The 18,942-nt window shown below is 38.1% G+C and overlaps 1 protein-coding gene across 1 annotated transcript in view; it reads right to left on the reverse strand.

Moving 5' to 3' along the window:
* The window catches only part of ZNF407 (zinc finger protein 407), a 442,451-nt gene that overhangs the window by 170,693 nt on the left and 252,816 nt on the right, over positions 1-18,942 (reverse strand). The window contains exon 7 of the mRNA XM_020801805.3: positions 7,325-7,445. Coding sequence (XP_020657464.3) covers positions 7,325-7,445 — 121 coding nt within the window. The remainder of the gene's footprint in view (positions 1-7,324; positions 7,446-18,942) is intronic.

The following is an 18,942-nucleotide window of genomic DNA, read 5'->3' on the forward strand; positions in this document are numbered from 1 at the left end:
CATACTGTTCTAAGGGATAATCTTGCTTTCTGATAAGCACACACATTTCTTTATAAGCCAGTTACCATGCTGACACTTGCCTCTGGCCAAGAGACTAGGGCATGAAAGAGAAGGCTGAGCACCTTTGAATGCTACTACCAATGTGATTTTTCTAGAAAGAACGCAGTACAAGCCACACAAGTGGCATGATCTTGTTCCCCACACAACATGCCTTTTCAACCCTTTCACACATTTTGGGGCTCTGAAATCTATGACTGAACTAAGTTTTACTATTAACACTTAAAGAAACCTATTATATAATACACTTTATGAATGCAAGTACTTGAAATATTAAGCATAACAGAGAGAAAGCAAAGTGAATACAACGAGTTAAAATAGTGAGGCAACAAAATAGAAGTGGATTTCTATGTTAGAGGCTCAAGTTTGTGCTGTAAAAACTATAACAAAAGAAAACCCCATGTAATGCACACAAGTACTTTCAGTTTTTATAAATTGAGGTGCATTCCCACTAGAGTTCATCTAATATACAAATGATGTGGGAAGGTAAGCATATTTATTTGATGATTTCTATTGAAGATTTTACATAAACAGAAAGTCTGAGGATCAAGTAAGCTCCTCCTCTCAAGTTTGAAATTAGAAAATAAGGATTTCTACAGCTTAAGAACTTGTCAAATACCAAAAAGAGTGAGTGTGTGAGAGAGATTGTTTTAAATAATAACACAAGTAAAAGATAAACTAGTGAAAACTCATGAATAAGAGAGAATTGCAAGGAAAATACAAAAAAGCAAGTTTCAAAATTCTCTTGAATTTTATGACACGAAAAATCTGAAGTGTCCATCATTAAAATAATAATAATAATAAAAATCAACAAACCAAATCCAACAAGGCAGTATATTTTGGGAAAGGAAAGAAAAAAGAAGGAAGTCAGGTATTGTAACATCCTCACATTGGGGAAAAATCAAGAGAGGGTCATTTGATTTTTGCATTCTAATTTGTTTGTTTTCCTATCCAACTTTATTTAAGTTAAAACTTTATTTAAAGGCATTTTCTTACTTCACAGAAAATAATAAAGGGAAAAATGTATCTCATTGTAGCAGAAGCCAAGAGATGACGTCATTCCTGCATGTCAATCAGAAGATGGAGCAGGAGGGGCGGAGTCAGAATGACAGTTAAGACAACTGGAAGAGACAGAGGGAGTTGGAATAAGATAGGGATAGAGAGAAGTAGGGACAAGAAGATGTGGAGAGAGTGCTAGGGTTTAGGAATAGCTAAAAAGGGGTTAAGAAAGGAAGTTGAAAGAGTAAAACATATTGAGCAAGCAGGAATGAACTCATAAGCATAATATAAGAAATAGCAGTGATTGAATACATGATTTGTTATGCATGAACACCTGAAACAGTTATATATATTTGATTCTCCTGGTGATTTGTTCATTAATAAAAGAATGTTTAATTGAAAACCCCTGATTCCTAAGTTATATGATCAGCTCCTATATGTGTGTGGGACCTGAATTGGTATTAAGAGAATACCTGGTGGCAGCGAAAAGGGCGTATTTACCTTTGTGGAGCCCCAAGATATAAAGGGCACAAGGGGGATCGCCACACTCATTTACCCTCTGCAGTACATTAAACTCCTCAGTAAACACACACTATGTCATACTAATACAATGTTATTTCTCTAACAGTTTGTGCCTGCGACAGGATAGTGCAATATATTCTCAGCACCTAAGGTGAGTGTTCCTGTGCCAGGGCTCTAGTTAGTTTGGATCACAATCCTTACAACCCTTTTCAGATTTTGCTGTTAGAGATAACTGCAAGATACAGAGAGGACAGAAAAGTCATGTATTTTGTCCACCACTCTCCTGAAACCTTGCCGTACTGTCTGTTTACACAGTTATATAAATTAAAATGGTTACACAAAAATATAACAATTACAAGAGGAGACAAAAATTGAATTAAGTCTTGTAAGCAATCAGAAATAGATAAAAAGCAGTTAAAAGTGGCCTGCGGATTTTAGCAACAGCTAGAATTTTTGCAATTCACTCTTCAGTCAAAGAACTGAATCCTTTGAATAAAACGATCTGAAGAACAAAGAATACCATAAGAATATATTAGAATTACTCTACCTGCTCCTTCTATAAAACACACACAATAACTTTTAGTCTAGTTCACATATCATCCCTTCTCTTGACTGTCTGGTCTGATCTGCATTGGAGGTTCACAGAGAGAAAAACTAAAGGAATTCGAAACTACCAATAGATCCGATTATGAAAGGGAGACAAAAGTCTCAGGATGTATTTTTAAAAAAAACCTCTATCTCACTCCAGTGGCTACAGAGAAGAAACATGTGGACTCTTTGGCTACAACTGTTAGGATTCTGGTTGAGGGTACACCTTGTGAATTATGGTACAGTGGTACCTCGCAAGACGATGACCACCCTAAATGACGAATCTACATAACAATGCCTTTTTGTGATCGCTATAGCGATTCACAAAGCAGTCATTCCGACGGGGGATTTTTGCTGGACGTTGATTAGGTCCGTTCACAAGACGACGATTTATACAGCTGATCTTTGGCTTCGCAAAATGGCTGCCCTGTGTTTTCCGGACCCATGCTTCGCAGGGCAGCCATTTTTACAGCTGATCGGTGCTCGCAAAATGGCTTCCCTATGGGTAATCTTCACTGGACAATGAGGTATTTTCCCCATTGGAATGCATTAAACCAGGTTTCAATGCATTCCAATGGGGAAACGAATTTCACATGACAACGATTTCCCTAAACAGCGATTTCAGTGGGACGGATTATCGTCATCATGCGGGGCACCACTGTAGTTCAGTGAAAAAATCTGAAAATGTGTTAAAATGTTGAAGAAAGTATGTCGATGTATTTGAAGATATACAATTGATATACAATCTGATACTAAACACAAATGGATCCATGTCTGTCAAGTTTGGAGAAGAAATGTGGCGGTTCCAATATTTCTAGTGTTACAATAGCACATAAAATTGCTTTACATAAAATCAGGCTGTTTGTCCATTTAGTTCTGTAAAACCCTGTGGCAGAGGCAGGGCACTCTAGTCTCAGACATGTCTGTTACACAACCTGCAACCTTTTGCATACACTGAAAAATGAGTTATAATAGCTCTTCAGGATAGCCCATGAACTATCTTCTTCCTACACAGGTTGGCTTTTCTTCTAGGAGGCACACTGGGGAATCAAACTCCTAACCTGCAACAGTGGTGTGTAGAGACAGTTTCATAAACATTTCTTTTAACTATAGACTTTACCAGGGGCTAGACTTAACACCAACAGTTTTAAATTAGCATGGAAGCCTACTGGTAGGTAATGGAAAAGGTAAAGGTAAAGGTTCCCCTTGACAATTTTGTCCAGTCGTGTTCGACTCTAGGGGGCGGTGCTCATCCCCGTTTTCAAGCCATAGAGCCAGCGTTTTGTCCAAAGACAATCTTCCGTGGTCACATGGCCAGTGCGACTTAGACATGGAACGCTGTTACCTTCCCACTGAGGTGGTCCCTATTTATCTACTTGCATTTGCATGCTTTCGAACCGCTAGGTTGGCGGGAGCTGGGACAAGCGATGGGCGCTCACTCCGTCGCGTGGATTTGATCTTTTGACTGCTTGGTCTTCTGACCCTGCAGCACCAGCTTCTACGGTTTAGCCCACAGCACCACCACGTCCCAGTAGGTAATGGAACTGACTCTTAAATGATGCTTGGCGGTCAGTCTTTCTACTCCTATTAACATTTGTCTGATCTTCCACCAAAGAAAATTCCCAATGACAACCACAAGAAAAGCTCATTATATGTAAGGAGTGCATTGGTAACTGAAGTCAAATTAAGTCATTCCTGGTAGAACTGCCTGCAACTGTTGTGCAAGCCCAAGTTGATAGAAGACTATCTTTGAAACTCTCATTACTTGAGTTGAGCTTTTTCGGACACCATTGGAGCCCAAGGTTTGTAACTGTTCCTTCAAAGAATGCAACCTCATGCACGACCTTTTTACATCTCTATCCCAATTAGTAAGCTTATTGATCCACAAAACTTCCATCTTATCTGGATTAAATTTCAGCCTTTTCTCTCTCATCCATTCTAGATTTCTACAGTCTCCTTAGGATTCAGAGGTGGTTAACAGAAGTAGAGTTATATGTGATCTACATATTGATAGCCATCCACCCAAATCTATGCATGATTTCCCCAAAGAAACTTAATTATAAAACAGCATAGAAGATATGTTACCTCTTAGAGGTGAGCATGCACATTTTTAAAGGGGCAAATGGTGTTCACCTACCACAGTTTGTCCATCTAGCTCAGTAAAGGCCAATGTGAGTGGCAGTGGCTCTCTAGTCTCAGGAATGTTACATATTTACAAAATATGTTAGCCATCCTAATATCTTGTGAAGAAGGTTGGACATAAAATAATACCAGAAAGAGAAGAGAATGGTGGAAAATAGGAGAAAAGTTGAGGAGGAGGAAGGAAAGAGTAGTGGAAGAAGGTGGAAACCCAGCAGGCATAGAAGTTGACAAAAACTACTTTACTGTAATGAACTAGAAATATGGTAAACAGGTTAACACTGTTTCTCTACAATGAGCCCATTCATAGATACAGAAGAATATTTATTTGTTTACATATTTATTTGATTTATATCCTGCATTTCTCTCAACAGAGAGATCCAAAGATGATTACACCAAGCTAGAGAACTACATATTAATTTACTGATCCCAACCACACTACTTGGAAGTATCAACTATAATTTTCAGCACAATTTCTTTAAAGTAAGACTTTATCACATTTCTTAGGCTTCTATTTTTGCTTTCATGTCTACTTTGCTGGTAGGGTTCCGAATATGGCCAATCTGTAGCTATTAGCTAAATGTGGCTCCTAGACACAAAGAATTGTGAAACTTACTGCCTGAAGACAATCCTACAATGTACTTTAAAGAGTTAGTGATGGATAATCATACAATCTTTTGTAAATATGAGATAGTGACAAATCTGTCACCATGTGTTAAATAGTGAAAGAATTGTAACACAAGCTCTTCTGCATCATCCATTTCATATGATAGTTCCCATTGTTAATATTAGTATTTGTGTGTGTGTGCACGCGCGTGTGTGCATGTGTGTGTATGTGCAAACTTCTTATAAAGAATTATGCAATTTCAGCATTACCTTTGCCAAACTAAGAAACAACAGGGAATACTGCATTTGCTGACATATCAAAGTCTCTTAAAAATTATTTAGTTTGAAAAGAACATCTACATCTTGTATTCTAATTACTTTGCTGTAGACACTGGAGTGTATTATAAATGGGTCCTTATTTTACAAGTTATGATCATATACAAAATAAAAAGGAACTATGATCTCCCTAGGGAACCTGTCCAAAAATGAGAAAAGGGTTCTCGGCAGAGTTACTCTGCCTTATTCAGAATGCTGGTGCTGCTGAATCCACACAATGAATCCTTCTACATTTGATGTCAGAGGCTATAATCCCTTACTGAGCATTGTTTAATTAGTTTATTATGCATAATAAATGTAAAATATTTTATTTTAGTTTACATAATTATATTATAAATGCACACAATTTATCCTTAGGCTTGTAGGATATCCTTCATATGGGACATATTTTTTGAAAGGTACATTTATAAAATTAATGCAATTTGCAGGTGCTGTTTAAGGTTCTGGTCTGTTACTGTGGAATATTTTCTAAAAATCCCTGCCTCGGCTACCTTCATTCTGATTTTGCAAAACAGAAGAAAGCAGAAATAAAAGAAAGCAAAATTAAAACAAATTAGTGAACAGATAACAACCTGCATAATGCTGCTACTGTAGAATTGGTAGCTTTTTAATAAATGCATATACAGTGGTGCCTCGCTTAGCGAGTGCACCGTATAGCGATGTTTCCGTATAGCAATCCCTTTTTCGGGATTGCTATACGGAAACATACCCGATCTTCGCAATGGGGAAAACCCGCATTGCGAAGATCGGGTATTGCGGCGGCCATTTTGGAGCTGCCGAACAGCTGTTCAGCGGCTCCAAAATGGCCGCCGGAAGCCCGGAAATGGCTGCCAGCAGCCGTTTTCACGCCCTGACCTCGCTTAGCGAGGGCGCGAAAATGGCTGCCGGCAAGGGGAATCCTCGCTGAACGGGTAAGTAAGCAAGGTATTGGAACGCATTAAACTAAGTTTAATGCGTTTCAATACGTTTTCCCTACCCGTTTAGCGACGATTCCGCATAGCGAGGGTTAATCCGGAACGGATTAACCTCGTTATGCGGGGCACCACTGTAATTGACATAAAATAAGTTGTACTTTGCTGTATACCTACAGCAAGATATTACAGAATTCATCGCCATGTACAAAATATATACAATAGAGTGGACTTTGCTTTCACTTAATATTAACTCAATTCTGAGATGGCCACTAAATGATCTGCAAACTATTTTTACAGGGGCTGTAAAATAAACAAGCACTAGTTCTAACAAACAATCTGGTCCACCATCAGATTTAACATGGTGTAGGCAGGGATAGTGGATGAAGTCTTTGTGATAAAATATTTAAACTAAAACACATTCCTTTGTATTGTCCTCCCACCCACCACCACCCAGCTGCCTTGCTAACAGTCACCATTGGGGAAATTTAATACAAATATATAAACATTAGTATGAGATTAACAGGAGCACACAGGTATTTACATTTATTTTCACACAGGAAATAAACTCTAATACCCCAAAAAGACACAGAGTGTTTCTCTACTTCATTTGAAAAATAGCAAAACCATCACCATTCAATCCCTTTCCCTAAATGAAGCGGGGGGGCATATTCTCCATACAACTATAGAGAACGGAAGGAAAGAGTACAAATAAATAAACCTCTAGTAAATAAACCAGAATCAGCTTTGCTAAAGTTTCAGGCAGGTGCTTCCATTTAAAATACTTAATGGACAACAAACCCATTTAATTCTTAAGGGGACTTTCCTCTTTAGTGTCATGGCTGCAACTCAACCAAGAAATTCTTTCAAAACTGCAGCTGATCTGAACAGGCAATGCAGATCAGAAGTCCCTCCAGAGAGGATTCTAACAGACACCAGAGCATCTGTGAAATAAACAGCATTAGCACTTCAGTGTTTCACATCAAAAAGCTTCCAGACTTCTCTCTCCTCCAGAACTTGATGAATAAAGGTATTCTGCTTTATTTTTTCCTCTGCATGGATGGCGATTTCATGCCAATATATTCTACTAGCTAATTTGAATGTTATCTCACGAAGTCATCACATAACTTCTGTCAATCCTTTATTCTCTCTACTGATCCCATTACCTGTAGTCACACCAAGGACATCTGTAGGGTTTTTCTCCAGTATGGACACGCTTGTGCCGTGTCAGATGCGACTGTGTTGTAGAGGCAAAGTTACACTCATCACATTTGAATGGTTTCTCTCCTGAAAAACAGGAAAAGTTATTCATTTTTAAAATCACAGGGGGGAGAGACATTTAGGCTTCCAAGTAATTGACTGGAGATATGGAAGAAGCTTTCCCAAAGAATGTGAGGATGAACACTTTTTTGACATCCCCTGGCAATGATAGCATCCTGACAGCTTATCCTTCCACTCTGGAAGCACTAGTGGGGGTGCGTCCAACATAAATGAAGGCATTATTAGCAGATCATACAGTAGAAGCATAGAAATCACAACTCTGAAATATATACATGAAACTTTGGCTGAAATTCTGTAGTACAGCTCTGTATCTGCAACAGGAATGACGTTATCAGCCATGGCAAAATTACCACTAGTTAAAGCTTCCCTTGGAGCTTTCAAGGTGCATAAGTTCATGCACAGTGCAATAGTACCATTTTTACCAACAAAAAGTGGATTTACATTTTGAGAGTTCCCTGATATACATATCCACATATGTATGCTTCGCCTGTAAATATCTTAAGATCCTATATGTTCAGTAAGACATGCATGTGGACAGTCCAGAACTGCATGATTAAAACAATGTCACTGAATGGACATCAGCCAGACAAAATAGGCAGAACTAGAAGTGAGCACTACATCACTTCAAAATAATTCATTTGTTCCTCTGGATCCTGAACAGCGATGCTAGCAGTGTGCAACATTAATGGATACATAAAATATACTTCCCATTACAGCAAAGCAGATCTGCCAAGTTTATGCATATATTAAACAACCCAATTTGCACATTTACAAATAATTTGCACATAGTCTCAATATGATAATCTGTGCTGAAGACACTAGGTGAAGGTAACAGTAAAAATAACATGTGTCACTTTCAAATTTCATTTTCATAGTTCCTCTGAAGACTGTCTGGGGGGTGGGGGGAGAGAAAACAGCATAGGTGCTCAAAAAAGGCCAGTGTTCATTAGGAAATTACACAGAGTACATTTTTGTAAACTGTGTGTATTGGTGGATGTAGGACGCATGCTAGTACAGCTACATCTGGGAGCATTATGAAGAACAGAGAAGAAATTTCACCTGTGGCTCTCTCCATTGCCAGTTATCTGCCTGCAAAGCAGTGGAATCCCATATGCAGGAAGGATGAGGAACGTTCCCTCCCTATTGTAGCCCCCCAGCAGCCGAAAAGTTGACTACAGATGGATGGCCCATATTTGGAGCCAGTTTTCAGGAGATTCCTAAGCTTGAACAGTGAAGGGAACAGGAAGAAAGTTTGGTGGCATACACAAGTGTCAAAATTTAACCTATGATTTATTGTGACCTTCTGATGCCCAGACACCTTTGGAAATAGGATGCTTAGTTAGATGGGTGTTTGGTATGATCCAGGAGGATGGGTTTTATGATCTTATTACCAATTCCACCATTTCAACGTCCCTGTATTTCCTGAAACCCTCATTTTGTTTTCTCATTGAAATGCAGCTTTTTGTAATCCATTAATAGATTCATGAACTTCAGTTACTTTTAAATTATTAATTTTACAAAAACTTCCTAAGCCTACTTCAGCATGCATCTTGGGAACCTCCATCCTTCCCTGGCAACAGAAAAAAAAAAACTTTGAGGTACCCCATGTGACATGACTCGATATCTAAATGAACAAGGTTTGTTGTTTTACATGACCCTACTATTTCAGAACAGCTAACTAACACAATTTGACATGGGAAACTCTCATTTACTCTAACAAGTTCTAACATTTCAAACTCTCATTTGCTCTAGCAAGTTCTAACAAGTCTAACATTTGTTCTCCATGTCATGGTTTGGAGAATTGAGAACATGTTGTGAACTTATTAGTCCCCCTCCCCCCACTTTCTCATTTTCTCCTACTTTGCAAAGACATCCAAAATCTGAAGATTTTGGCAGTGTGTTTTCTCAAGTCATTGTCTGAAATCTTGGTTTACATACTGTAAATTCAAAAAACAAAACAAAACAAAATAAGCACCAACCATACTTTGCCAATGGTCTGTATTTTTCCAATATTGTGTCAGGCTTTAGTTAGAGAAAAAGAAACAACAGAATGTTGCAAGAGAGCAAGATAGAAAAGGATCCCAAACATGAGTGAGTGGATAGCAAAACCCTTTGCCAAACCATGCTTTGAATGGAAATGATGTACCACTTTTTAAAAAAATATTTTCTTAGAAAGTTAAATGGGTGTTGGGATATGGAAGGTTATCTAAGTCCCAGGTACTAAATATCTCAAGGAAGGCATCAAGATTAAATTGAATCTGCAAAATTTAATATGCGAAGAACCTGCAAGTGCAGTCAGCTGAACACACAGTGCTTCTAAGATTGGGAGCCCTGAAAAGGCAAGCTCCCAGTTACAAAGCAAAGCAAAGCAAAGCAAAGTGTGCTGCTTATATACTGCCCCATAGTGCTTCAAGCACTCTCTGGGTGGTTTACAAGTTAATTATGCAGGCTACACATTGCCCCCCCCCCCCCAGCGAACTGGGTACTCATTTTACTGACCTCGGAAGGATAGAAGGCTGAGTCAACCTTGAGCCAGCTACCTGGGATTGAACCCCGGGTCGTGAGCACAGTTTTGGCTGCAGTACAGCGGTTTAACCACTGCGCCACAAGGCTCTTCTTACAGGAAAGTTATAGGTAAATTTAGCTGAACACTCCTTTGTGCGCAACACATAAAGCTGAGATGGGATTGTGGAGGGCAGGGCCTACAGCCACACAGACTCTAGAGAGAGTATACAAGGCATACAGCTTGAGTATCTTTTGACTCCGCCTGAGACGATTCAACTGCTTCCTCTACCTTACTAGGAACTCCTTGAAAATCTGTGTGCCCCTGAAGAGAAAATAGAACAGAAGCGGCCAAGGAGGCTTATCCCGTCAGCAACTAGAGACCATGCTGGCTGGTGTATTCTGGGAATTGTAGTCTTAAAAACAATTCATCCCAGTTCTGACAACCCCTTTGCAATGTTTAAATGGGGTGAAAACATAAATCTTTCCCCCAGCCTTTTACTTCTAATCTCTGCTTCTCTTATCCCTTTTCCTATTTTTTTCTGCTTCCTCCCCTATACTTACAGTGTCATCTTAGTGTGTTACAGCTGAACAAATAATATCCTTATAGCTTTAAATTCTACTGTTTGCTGCTCTCTATTGTAGTGTGCAATTGTGTGTTTTCTATATTTATACAGTGCTTTTTTATCCTTTAAACACCTCTCTGTGCATTTGTCAAAGCAGGAAAAAAATCCATACATTTTAAAATAAATCCTAAGTTTTAAATCTTCCCTAACTCCTATCACAGAAAAATAATATGAAGATATTGACAACTCACTGTGCTTTCATAAAACACTAAGCATAAAGCTATCTCTGAAAAACTTTCAAAGTAATTCTTGAACCACACAAGAACAGAGCTAGCTCTATTTAGTACTATGGGAAAGAGACCATATATATGACACATAAATATTATACAGCATTTAATTGGTACAAAATGCCATTTCGGGACCTTTATCTGGGTGTTGACCAGACACATCACATTAGTCTAGTTACTTGTGATTTACATCTGTTGCCCTAAGTTGTCCTAAAAGGCAGCTGTGAGACGGCCTGATTCCACATCTGGCCCCTTTGTGTGGCAGTTGACATTTCAGGTTCTGAGTTTCATCTTCCTACCATTGGAAGTTCATAAGTAAAAGGAATGGCACTGTGGCAGTAGCACATGCCTGCTCCAAGAAAGCCCACACTGTTCCATTTTCTTACTTTCCACAACTCATCAGAACATGGTTAATCCAGAAAGCTATTGGGGAAACCTGCCAAGTCTTGGATCCTGTTTTTCCCCTTTTCACTGTTGCTCTCTGGTTTCAATTCTTGAGTTTTTGGTACAAATAGCTGATTGTTATTTGCAAATCTTTTAATTGCACTGCTCATTTGTTTTACTTTGTTAGAATTTTTCTACTTCCAGTGTAGGCTACTACTTTAAAAAAACAGATCAAAATAAAATAAATATATTTATCCCAAGTTCAACAGATTTCATTTCCAAAGGAGGCAAACTGCTTATAAATTATAGCTGAAATCTAGGATGTCACAAGACAAGCAAGGCTGTAACCCCTATGTAGAGTTCCCAGTCAAGGCAGTGTTCCTTTAAATGAAGAAGCAATTCCTTGCATATACAAAAAATAAAATAAAATAATAATAATAAAAGACATACATGAATAGAAAGTTTGCAGTGGGGACAGAGATATTGAGTTGTGGTGCTAGTTTTCATATGTCTTTTTAAAATATTGATTAAAAAAACTAACAATAAAGATAGTTGCCAATCCTTTTGGAGAGAATGGTCAGTGTTCAAAGAAATTTAGTATCTTGCTTCCAGTAACATTTTATCATTGAAAATCTCATGTAATTAAATTCTGAACATTCCTACAAATACTAGCTTTGTGGGAAGTTAATAGCAATCCTCTTCAAACATTGCATTCTCTCTTAATAAGCATTTAATGAAAACGCACAAAGCATACTGGGTTAGTTATACTTTATACTGCGTATTTTTCTTGTTGGCGGTGGGTTGGGGGAAGGTGAAGGAAAGAGGCTACATTATACATTAAATTCAGTGCCGAGTAATGTAACTGCACATTAAAAGTCAAAGTGCAGTTCACATGAGAAATAGAAACGCAAAGTGAGCCACTCATCTGGATAAAAACACATATATTATTAAATTTTCTCTCTTTATTACGTTGACCTATAAATGCCTAGATGTGCAAGAATGAAATGAGCAAATGGAACTGATCATACAAACAGGGTCTGTGTAGGTCATATAAGCCACTGTCTTCAAAAATTCATGAGACTATTTGAACAAAGGCACAAACTGCTTAGATATTTCTGCAGGTTCATAGGAGCAGCTTTGCGACTGCCACATATGAGGCTACCTTTTCATACTTGCTAGATTGCTGCACACTTCCATGGAGGTTGCATGTACCCTCATATTAGTCTTTCCTCATATATTAGTCATGCAGGTCCATTGCCCTTCTCTTTCATACACATACGTCTTCCTGCATTTCTAGTATAATATCTGTGACTTCTTCCCATGTTGGCAGGAAACAGTTAAACAAACTTTGGAAGGAGGATAAGGCACTTTGTTCATAAGAGTCTGGACAGCAGTCTTGCTACCTAATCCAGATCCTTAGGTATGGTTCATAAAGCAACAGCATCATGCTTGCATTTTCTGTCACTAAATATTGATCTTAGCTAAGACTGGTGTCCACAGAATTCTTAAACATGGTAAAGCCAGAAGCATCCTAGAGAGGATGGATCAGGTAAAGGAACATATAACCTTATCAGTCAATTGTTCAGGCATAGAAAAGAGATGTTACATTTCCAGAGTCCTGGTGTGATGTTTGGAGTGAAGAGCCATATTGAATGCTCAGTTGATCCCTTATCCTTTCTCTCTGCATTAGAACAATTCAAATTATAGTAAGTTAATACACTATTTGAACCATTTAATTGACTGATTAACTTCTTCACAATTTTGCATGAGCATTTTCATACTTCTTCCTTTGTGTTTTGCCTTTTAAGTAATTATTAGCTGTGAACGACATCACAAAATAATAATTTGAATAAAATCATGTTGGTTATACTATCAAATTATTTCGCACTGATAATCACAATGATGGAGAGTCTTGGCCAGTAATCAGAATCTCCACACGGTATCCAGGAGTATGCTTTTCTCTAAATCAGGAATTTTGGATAATGCCTTTCTACAGACTACTTAAAATTTATTTTAAAATAATAATATTTTATTATTATTTATTTTTAAAATAATAATAATTTTATTGTCTTTTTACCTTTAAATGTTTTGTAATTTGTTGTTTTATTTTTATAGTATTTTATCTCTGTTGTAAGCCGCCTAGAGTAGTCCTCCGCGACTAGATAGGCGGGATATAAATGAAATAAATAAATAAATAAAAATAAATAATGAACTGTAAAGTCCTTGTCCAAGATGTTCAAACAAAACAGCCTCCATTGGTGCCAATGTGAAAGAATGACTGAACAGACAGATGCTGTTCCAGAGGTTAATGGCCTCTGACTTAGCTCCTTTGAGTAAATCTTCAACAGTAACTGAAACAAATTAGTTCATTATGCGTCCGTTTTGTCTTTGCATCAGAAATCTTTTGAAACATGATTTCTTGGGAATGTGGGATATACATGATCCAGTTCCAAACCTTTGCAGATTTGACAGAGGCACATTAAATCTATCCCTGGTATTATGACCACTTGCCAATCCAGCAAAGGAGATATTAGAAAATACTATGTCACATGTTTCCCAGTTCACAGACATTTTATTGTATCTTGGTTGTGAGAGATTATTAACTATTACAGTAGTTAAACTGCTCATTACCAAAAGTAACCAGCTACAAGTAACTACCTTACCTGTAGTTTTAACTAGTAGCTAACAAACTCTCACAACCAGGTCACAACAAAATCAACAAAATGTTCAGACTGTTGCTTTCACATCATTAAAGCAACAATAGGCTGGGAGGAGTGAGGCGAATGCAGTATTTTCATTTTTTGTGGAGAACACATATTTTCAGAATAACTGAAGAAGGTTCAAGTCTCCGCCTATGCAGACAAACTAAGATTGTCCAAATGTGGCAAGTAAAGGACTGCTTTTCTGAAGGCAGATCAATTTTGTTTTCACTACCTAAAAGTAATCCTGAGGCATACGTGTGCTGCCCCAGTTTTTATCAAGTAAATAAATGAGGTTTGGCTACTAGACATGTTGGCAATAATCACCAGCAAAAAGACCAGCAGAGATTATGATCTAGTAAAGTGAATTTCAGCCAACCAGCCACGTATGTCATCTCACCAGTGGTTTCATAAACTTACCAGTGGTGTGAATCAGATCACTGTGAAGAACCTGGCAGGCCATTCCATGAAAGATGGGAAGGACTTTGGTTTCATTCATAACTGACTTCTAAAGATCTAACCTGTAGTATTTTAGCTGCTTGCCCCATACAGGAGTATCTTACATCCTTTATGGCATATTCAATTTTAACCTAGCACAAATGAATTTTTTACTAGAACTTGCACCTCCCCAACAGCATCTCTAATGTACTGTGCATTTCCTTCTTCCACTGTAACAATAGCACCAATAAAAGGCCATTTAGAACAGAGGCTTTGGTTCAAGGAGGCTTTCTGTGGGACACCTATTATCAAACTAGAGTATGTGAGCAGAAACAGCGCTTCTGCGGACCAAGCAAGACCAAACACGTCACCACTTTGGACAGACAAAGCTCACTCTTTTAAACAGTCAAATTAAGCCCACAATGTGGAAAGAAAAAAAAAAGAAAAAAAAAACACAAAGCAAAAGAAGCTACAGAATCAGAAATATGTAGCAAAGAGTCCTCAAGACACTGAAGTCAATCCTCCCCCTCTGTCAAACATCTGTCAGACAAGAAAAGCACTCTGGTGGATATCAATTCACCTGATGCCTGGAGGCTGAGGGGAGTGGGGAGGCTTATTAAGCTAGCCAAGGTTCCTAAACTGCATGTAAGGATCAGCTCTCCTGCCCTTGAATCAAGGGTCTGTGACAGGTGATAAAAGTAAATCTTGGATCAGGAGATGTCTTGTGTCAACCCCTGAGACAGTTTGTATTGCAGTAGGGAATTATTTAAGCCATTTAGACCACTTTTGATACCTATCCCCTTCAAACCTGTCTATAATTTGCTTGGGCACTCTATGTGGAAGGAAAGCTATGTCAAAAAGCATATACAGAGGAGAAAATCAAGATGCTGAGCTGGGAGCAAGAGGAGGAACAAGAGAAGGAATAAAATAGAGGAAGGAGGAAGAGGAGGAGAAGGATGCACATGGCTTGGCCTGGTTTAAAGAATTAGCACCCAGGCAAAAAAATTGTAGCACCAGCTTAAGTATATTGAGCATAATACAAGGTGTGCCATACTGCTGCTTGTGAAGAAAATAGTAGACACAGGTAATTTTTCCATGAAAGAATCATCTCTGATTGTTTGTGCCACAGAGGCGGATAAATGCCAACAAGATAGATCCCTCTGTCTCTGAGATACTGTCCTATATAGTATAAAGTTAATAGCAAAGTAATAACGAGCCTCCAGTCCTGACATAAAACATAAACTTAGGCTAGCTCGATGCAGGCTCCATGATCTATAACCTGTAAATGCCTGTATTCAGAGCAGGGGAAATTCTACTAGGGTGGCACAAACTGATAAATGCCAACCAGAAATGGCAACATTAATTGTAACTTGCTATCTAAAGTGTGCTGTTGTAACTGAAAGCAGTGTAAGATTTGCACTTCAGTACAAAACACAATTATTTTACATAATTCTTATGAGCCAGATGAGAGTAGGGCTTGGGTCAGAGACAAATGATTTCAAACTCCACATCTCCAGTGGACTCATTGTGTGGCCATGGGCAAATGAACATCTCTCAGTTTCAGGTAATCTGTAAAAGGAAGAAGACTGAAGTGCCTCGGGGATATATTGTAAAGATAAACCTAAGATCACAGAAAGAACTACCAAAAGACAGCAACAAATAGTAGCAGTAGGAGTGGAAAAAAGGAACCAAAGTTCCCTGAAATGCAAGAATAATTTTACTAACAACGTTAATGAAAAAATACACGTGATTATCATGACAAATGATGTACTTTTTCTGCTATACAGTATGAAGAAGAATGAATCTACACTAGACCACAACTTAGAAAATTATTGAGGTTATTGACTATGAAAGTCCTCCAAGAAGGACTATGCTGAAGCAGAGGAATACTTGGGTAGTTCATTATGCATACCACCTATGGAATACACCCAATTGGCAGCAGGGCTTTAAACGTTGTATGTGCAGTATAACATGCGTTAGATGCAAACTGTAGATACATCTAGTGTACATGATTTTTTTCTATATAAAACTCATATCACCCATCATGGTGAAACATCCCACAGAAATACATTGAAAACAGCACAACATCTTCCTGAGTGCTATTTATTTATTTTATTTATTTATTGGATTTCTATCCCACCCATCTAGATCAATGGTCTACTCTTGCTCTGTGTCAAGTATTAGAACCAATAGAAACGTTTCCAATATGCACTGGAACAATGGAAAACTAGGAATGTGATTCTTCAAAAGAAAACAAGCAAAACAAAAACAAACCCCAAATGAGCAACCAACGCTATGACGTGCATGATTGTTGAAAATGTTTGAAAATATCCAAAACAGCCTGTACAATTTTAGCCTCAGAAACAAGGTAAATGTATAGTACACTTACATTCATTGTGCCTTCACAGATCTTGATTTCTGTATCTCATGGTTTGAAAGGCCTTACCCATAATTTGAGCAACTGAGGTTAACAATACAAGGGCTTTTCGTCACCCCCAACTAACTGAAAAACTTCATCACATTTCACAGCCTGCCAAGAAACTGACCTTTCTCTGCCAGTACATACATCTTTTAACATTCCATAGCTGAAGCCCAAGAGGAAGCATTTATTTCAGTCAGCCAATGATCATCTAGAAAAGCTCCCAAGAACTGCCACTTCTAATTCCACAACGGGGATTGCAGAAACAGCACCATAACAAAAGTCCATGCAAATTTTATTCAAATTATGCTGATTATGTATTGCCCAGCTATGTAAATTAACCATGGTGTCTGTTTTTTACATACCAATTTACTACACTATAGAGAACACCATATGAAGAATGGCTGTACACTCTTAGCATTTGAAACACAGTATAAGAGAGGATTGGTTCACACTATTTACAAATGAAATATGGTATGAGAGATGATTGGTGTACAACTGGAAAGGTGCAACGTATGTTGACGATGTATTTAGAGGTACGGTATATGATTTCCAGGCATGAGACCATTCAGAGAACTTTCATATTATCTCAAAGGCCATGCTAAGAGAGTACATTTTTGGGTAAAACATAAAAGTTGAGGAGCTTTTGTAAGAAATGCAGGCTATGAACAAAACCAAATCAAATCAAAACAAAAAAATATATCCACTCTTTCAGTACATACCTGAAAGAAATCAGGTGGTATACAGGAAGCTGTGGACCAGACTGTCTTTGCAGACTATGTAAACACTACATGTTTTAGCTGTCTAAATGATGCGCTTAGGGGAACAATATTGAACAGTATTGTTAGGGGAACAATATTTCAAAATATTCCACTCATATTTCAATATTTTAATCACACTTCAAATGCTACTACCGTATTTTATCTTATAGCTAGTAATGTGCCATCCGGTTGGAACTGACTTATAGTGACCTTAATAGGGTTTTCAAGGTATGTAAAATATTTAAGGATTTATTAGTTCCATTCTCCCAGTGAGTTTCCATGGTTCAGTGGAGATTCAAACCCTCGTTTCCAGAATCCTAGTTTGTCACTCTGTTCACTACACTGGATAACTCCATTCCATACATTAGCAAAGACAAAGGCCTGAGCTTCTACCATATCGGAAGCAAAACTCTACTGAAATGGTTTTTTATGTATCCATGGAACTCATGGAAGAAGAAACACTTGGAAATTTTAAAGTATTTTCAAAAAACTGGGGAAAGTATCTGACAAGAAGCTGTACATTTACAGAATGTGGGACTTAAAGAAAACAACTGAATACCATGCGCACAAATTCAGCTGAAATGAAGGCAATACTATCTACATATGCAGGATTTCCAGCATGGAAGGATGAACCCTATAAATACCCACATCAGTCTAACACCATTCAGGAATCCGGGAGGGGTGGTCAATGTGCATGGCATTGATGAGGGATCAAGGCTTGCCCTGCATGCTCCATGAGACTTCTATGCATTTGGGACCATGAAGTACAGGACTCTAGCATAGGATTTATGTAAATCCTCCAGAATAGTTTATGCTTGAGAAAAACAGCTGAGAGTGTGACAGAGAGTGTTTGTGCATCAATTTAAAAAGAAGAAAGCAGGAAATGGGGGATCAGATGTTAGGCTGGGAAAAGACAACAAGCAGCCCACCACATGTTGTTGGATCATCCTTCACTGCTGGCTATACTGAGTGGAACATAATTTTGAGCAGATATTTGGAGGCCATGAGCTATACACCTTTGCACTAGGAGAACAAAAGTAAACAGCACTTTTTGCGTTGCCACTAAGAAGTCACTGGACTGCAAGGATCATGTAGTGAGTATGTCAGTGTAATGAGTATGTGTGCAAATTGCTTTGACATTGCACCTAGAAGGACACTGCGATCTTCAGTATAACCATTTATATATTGCTAAGGAAGTTCTTCATAATTTTACATCAAATATGTTATCAGACATCCTCTAATATACTATGTGCTAGATACATCTAGTTTTTAAATCAACAGAGGTTTAATGCTGACAAATGAGTTTTAAGGTGCCTGGTTTAATACACATGCTATTACTTTGATTCATTTTTATACAGAGGTGTGCCCCTTAAATTCAGTCTGTTATTTCAGAAACTGTATGCCTATAAAATCACAAAAGGTTTTGACCATATGTATATATAAAGGA

This window comes from Pogona vitticeps, chromosome 4, assembly GCF_051106095.1.
Source record: "Pogona vitticeps strain Pit_001003342236 chromosome 4, PviZW2.1, whole genome shotgun sequence".
In the NCBI taxonomy this organism is placed as follows: Eukaryota; Metazoa; Chordata; class Lepidosauria; order Squamata; family Agamidae; genus Pogona; species Pogona vitticeps.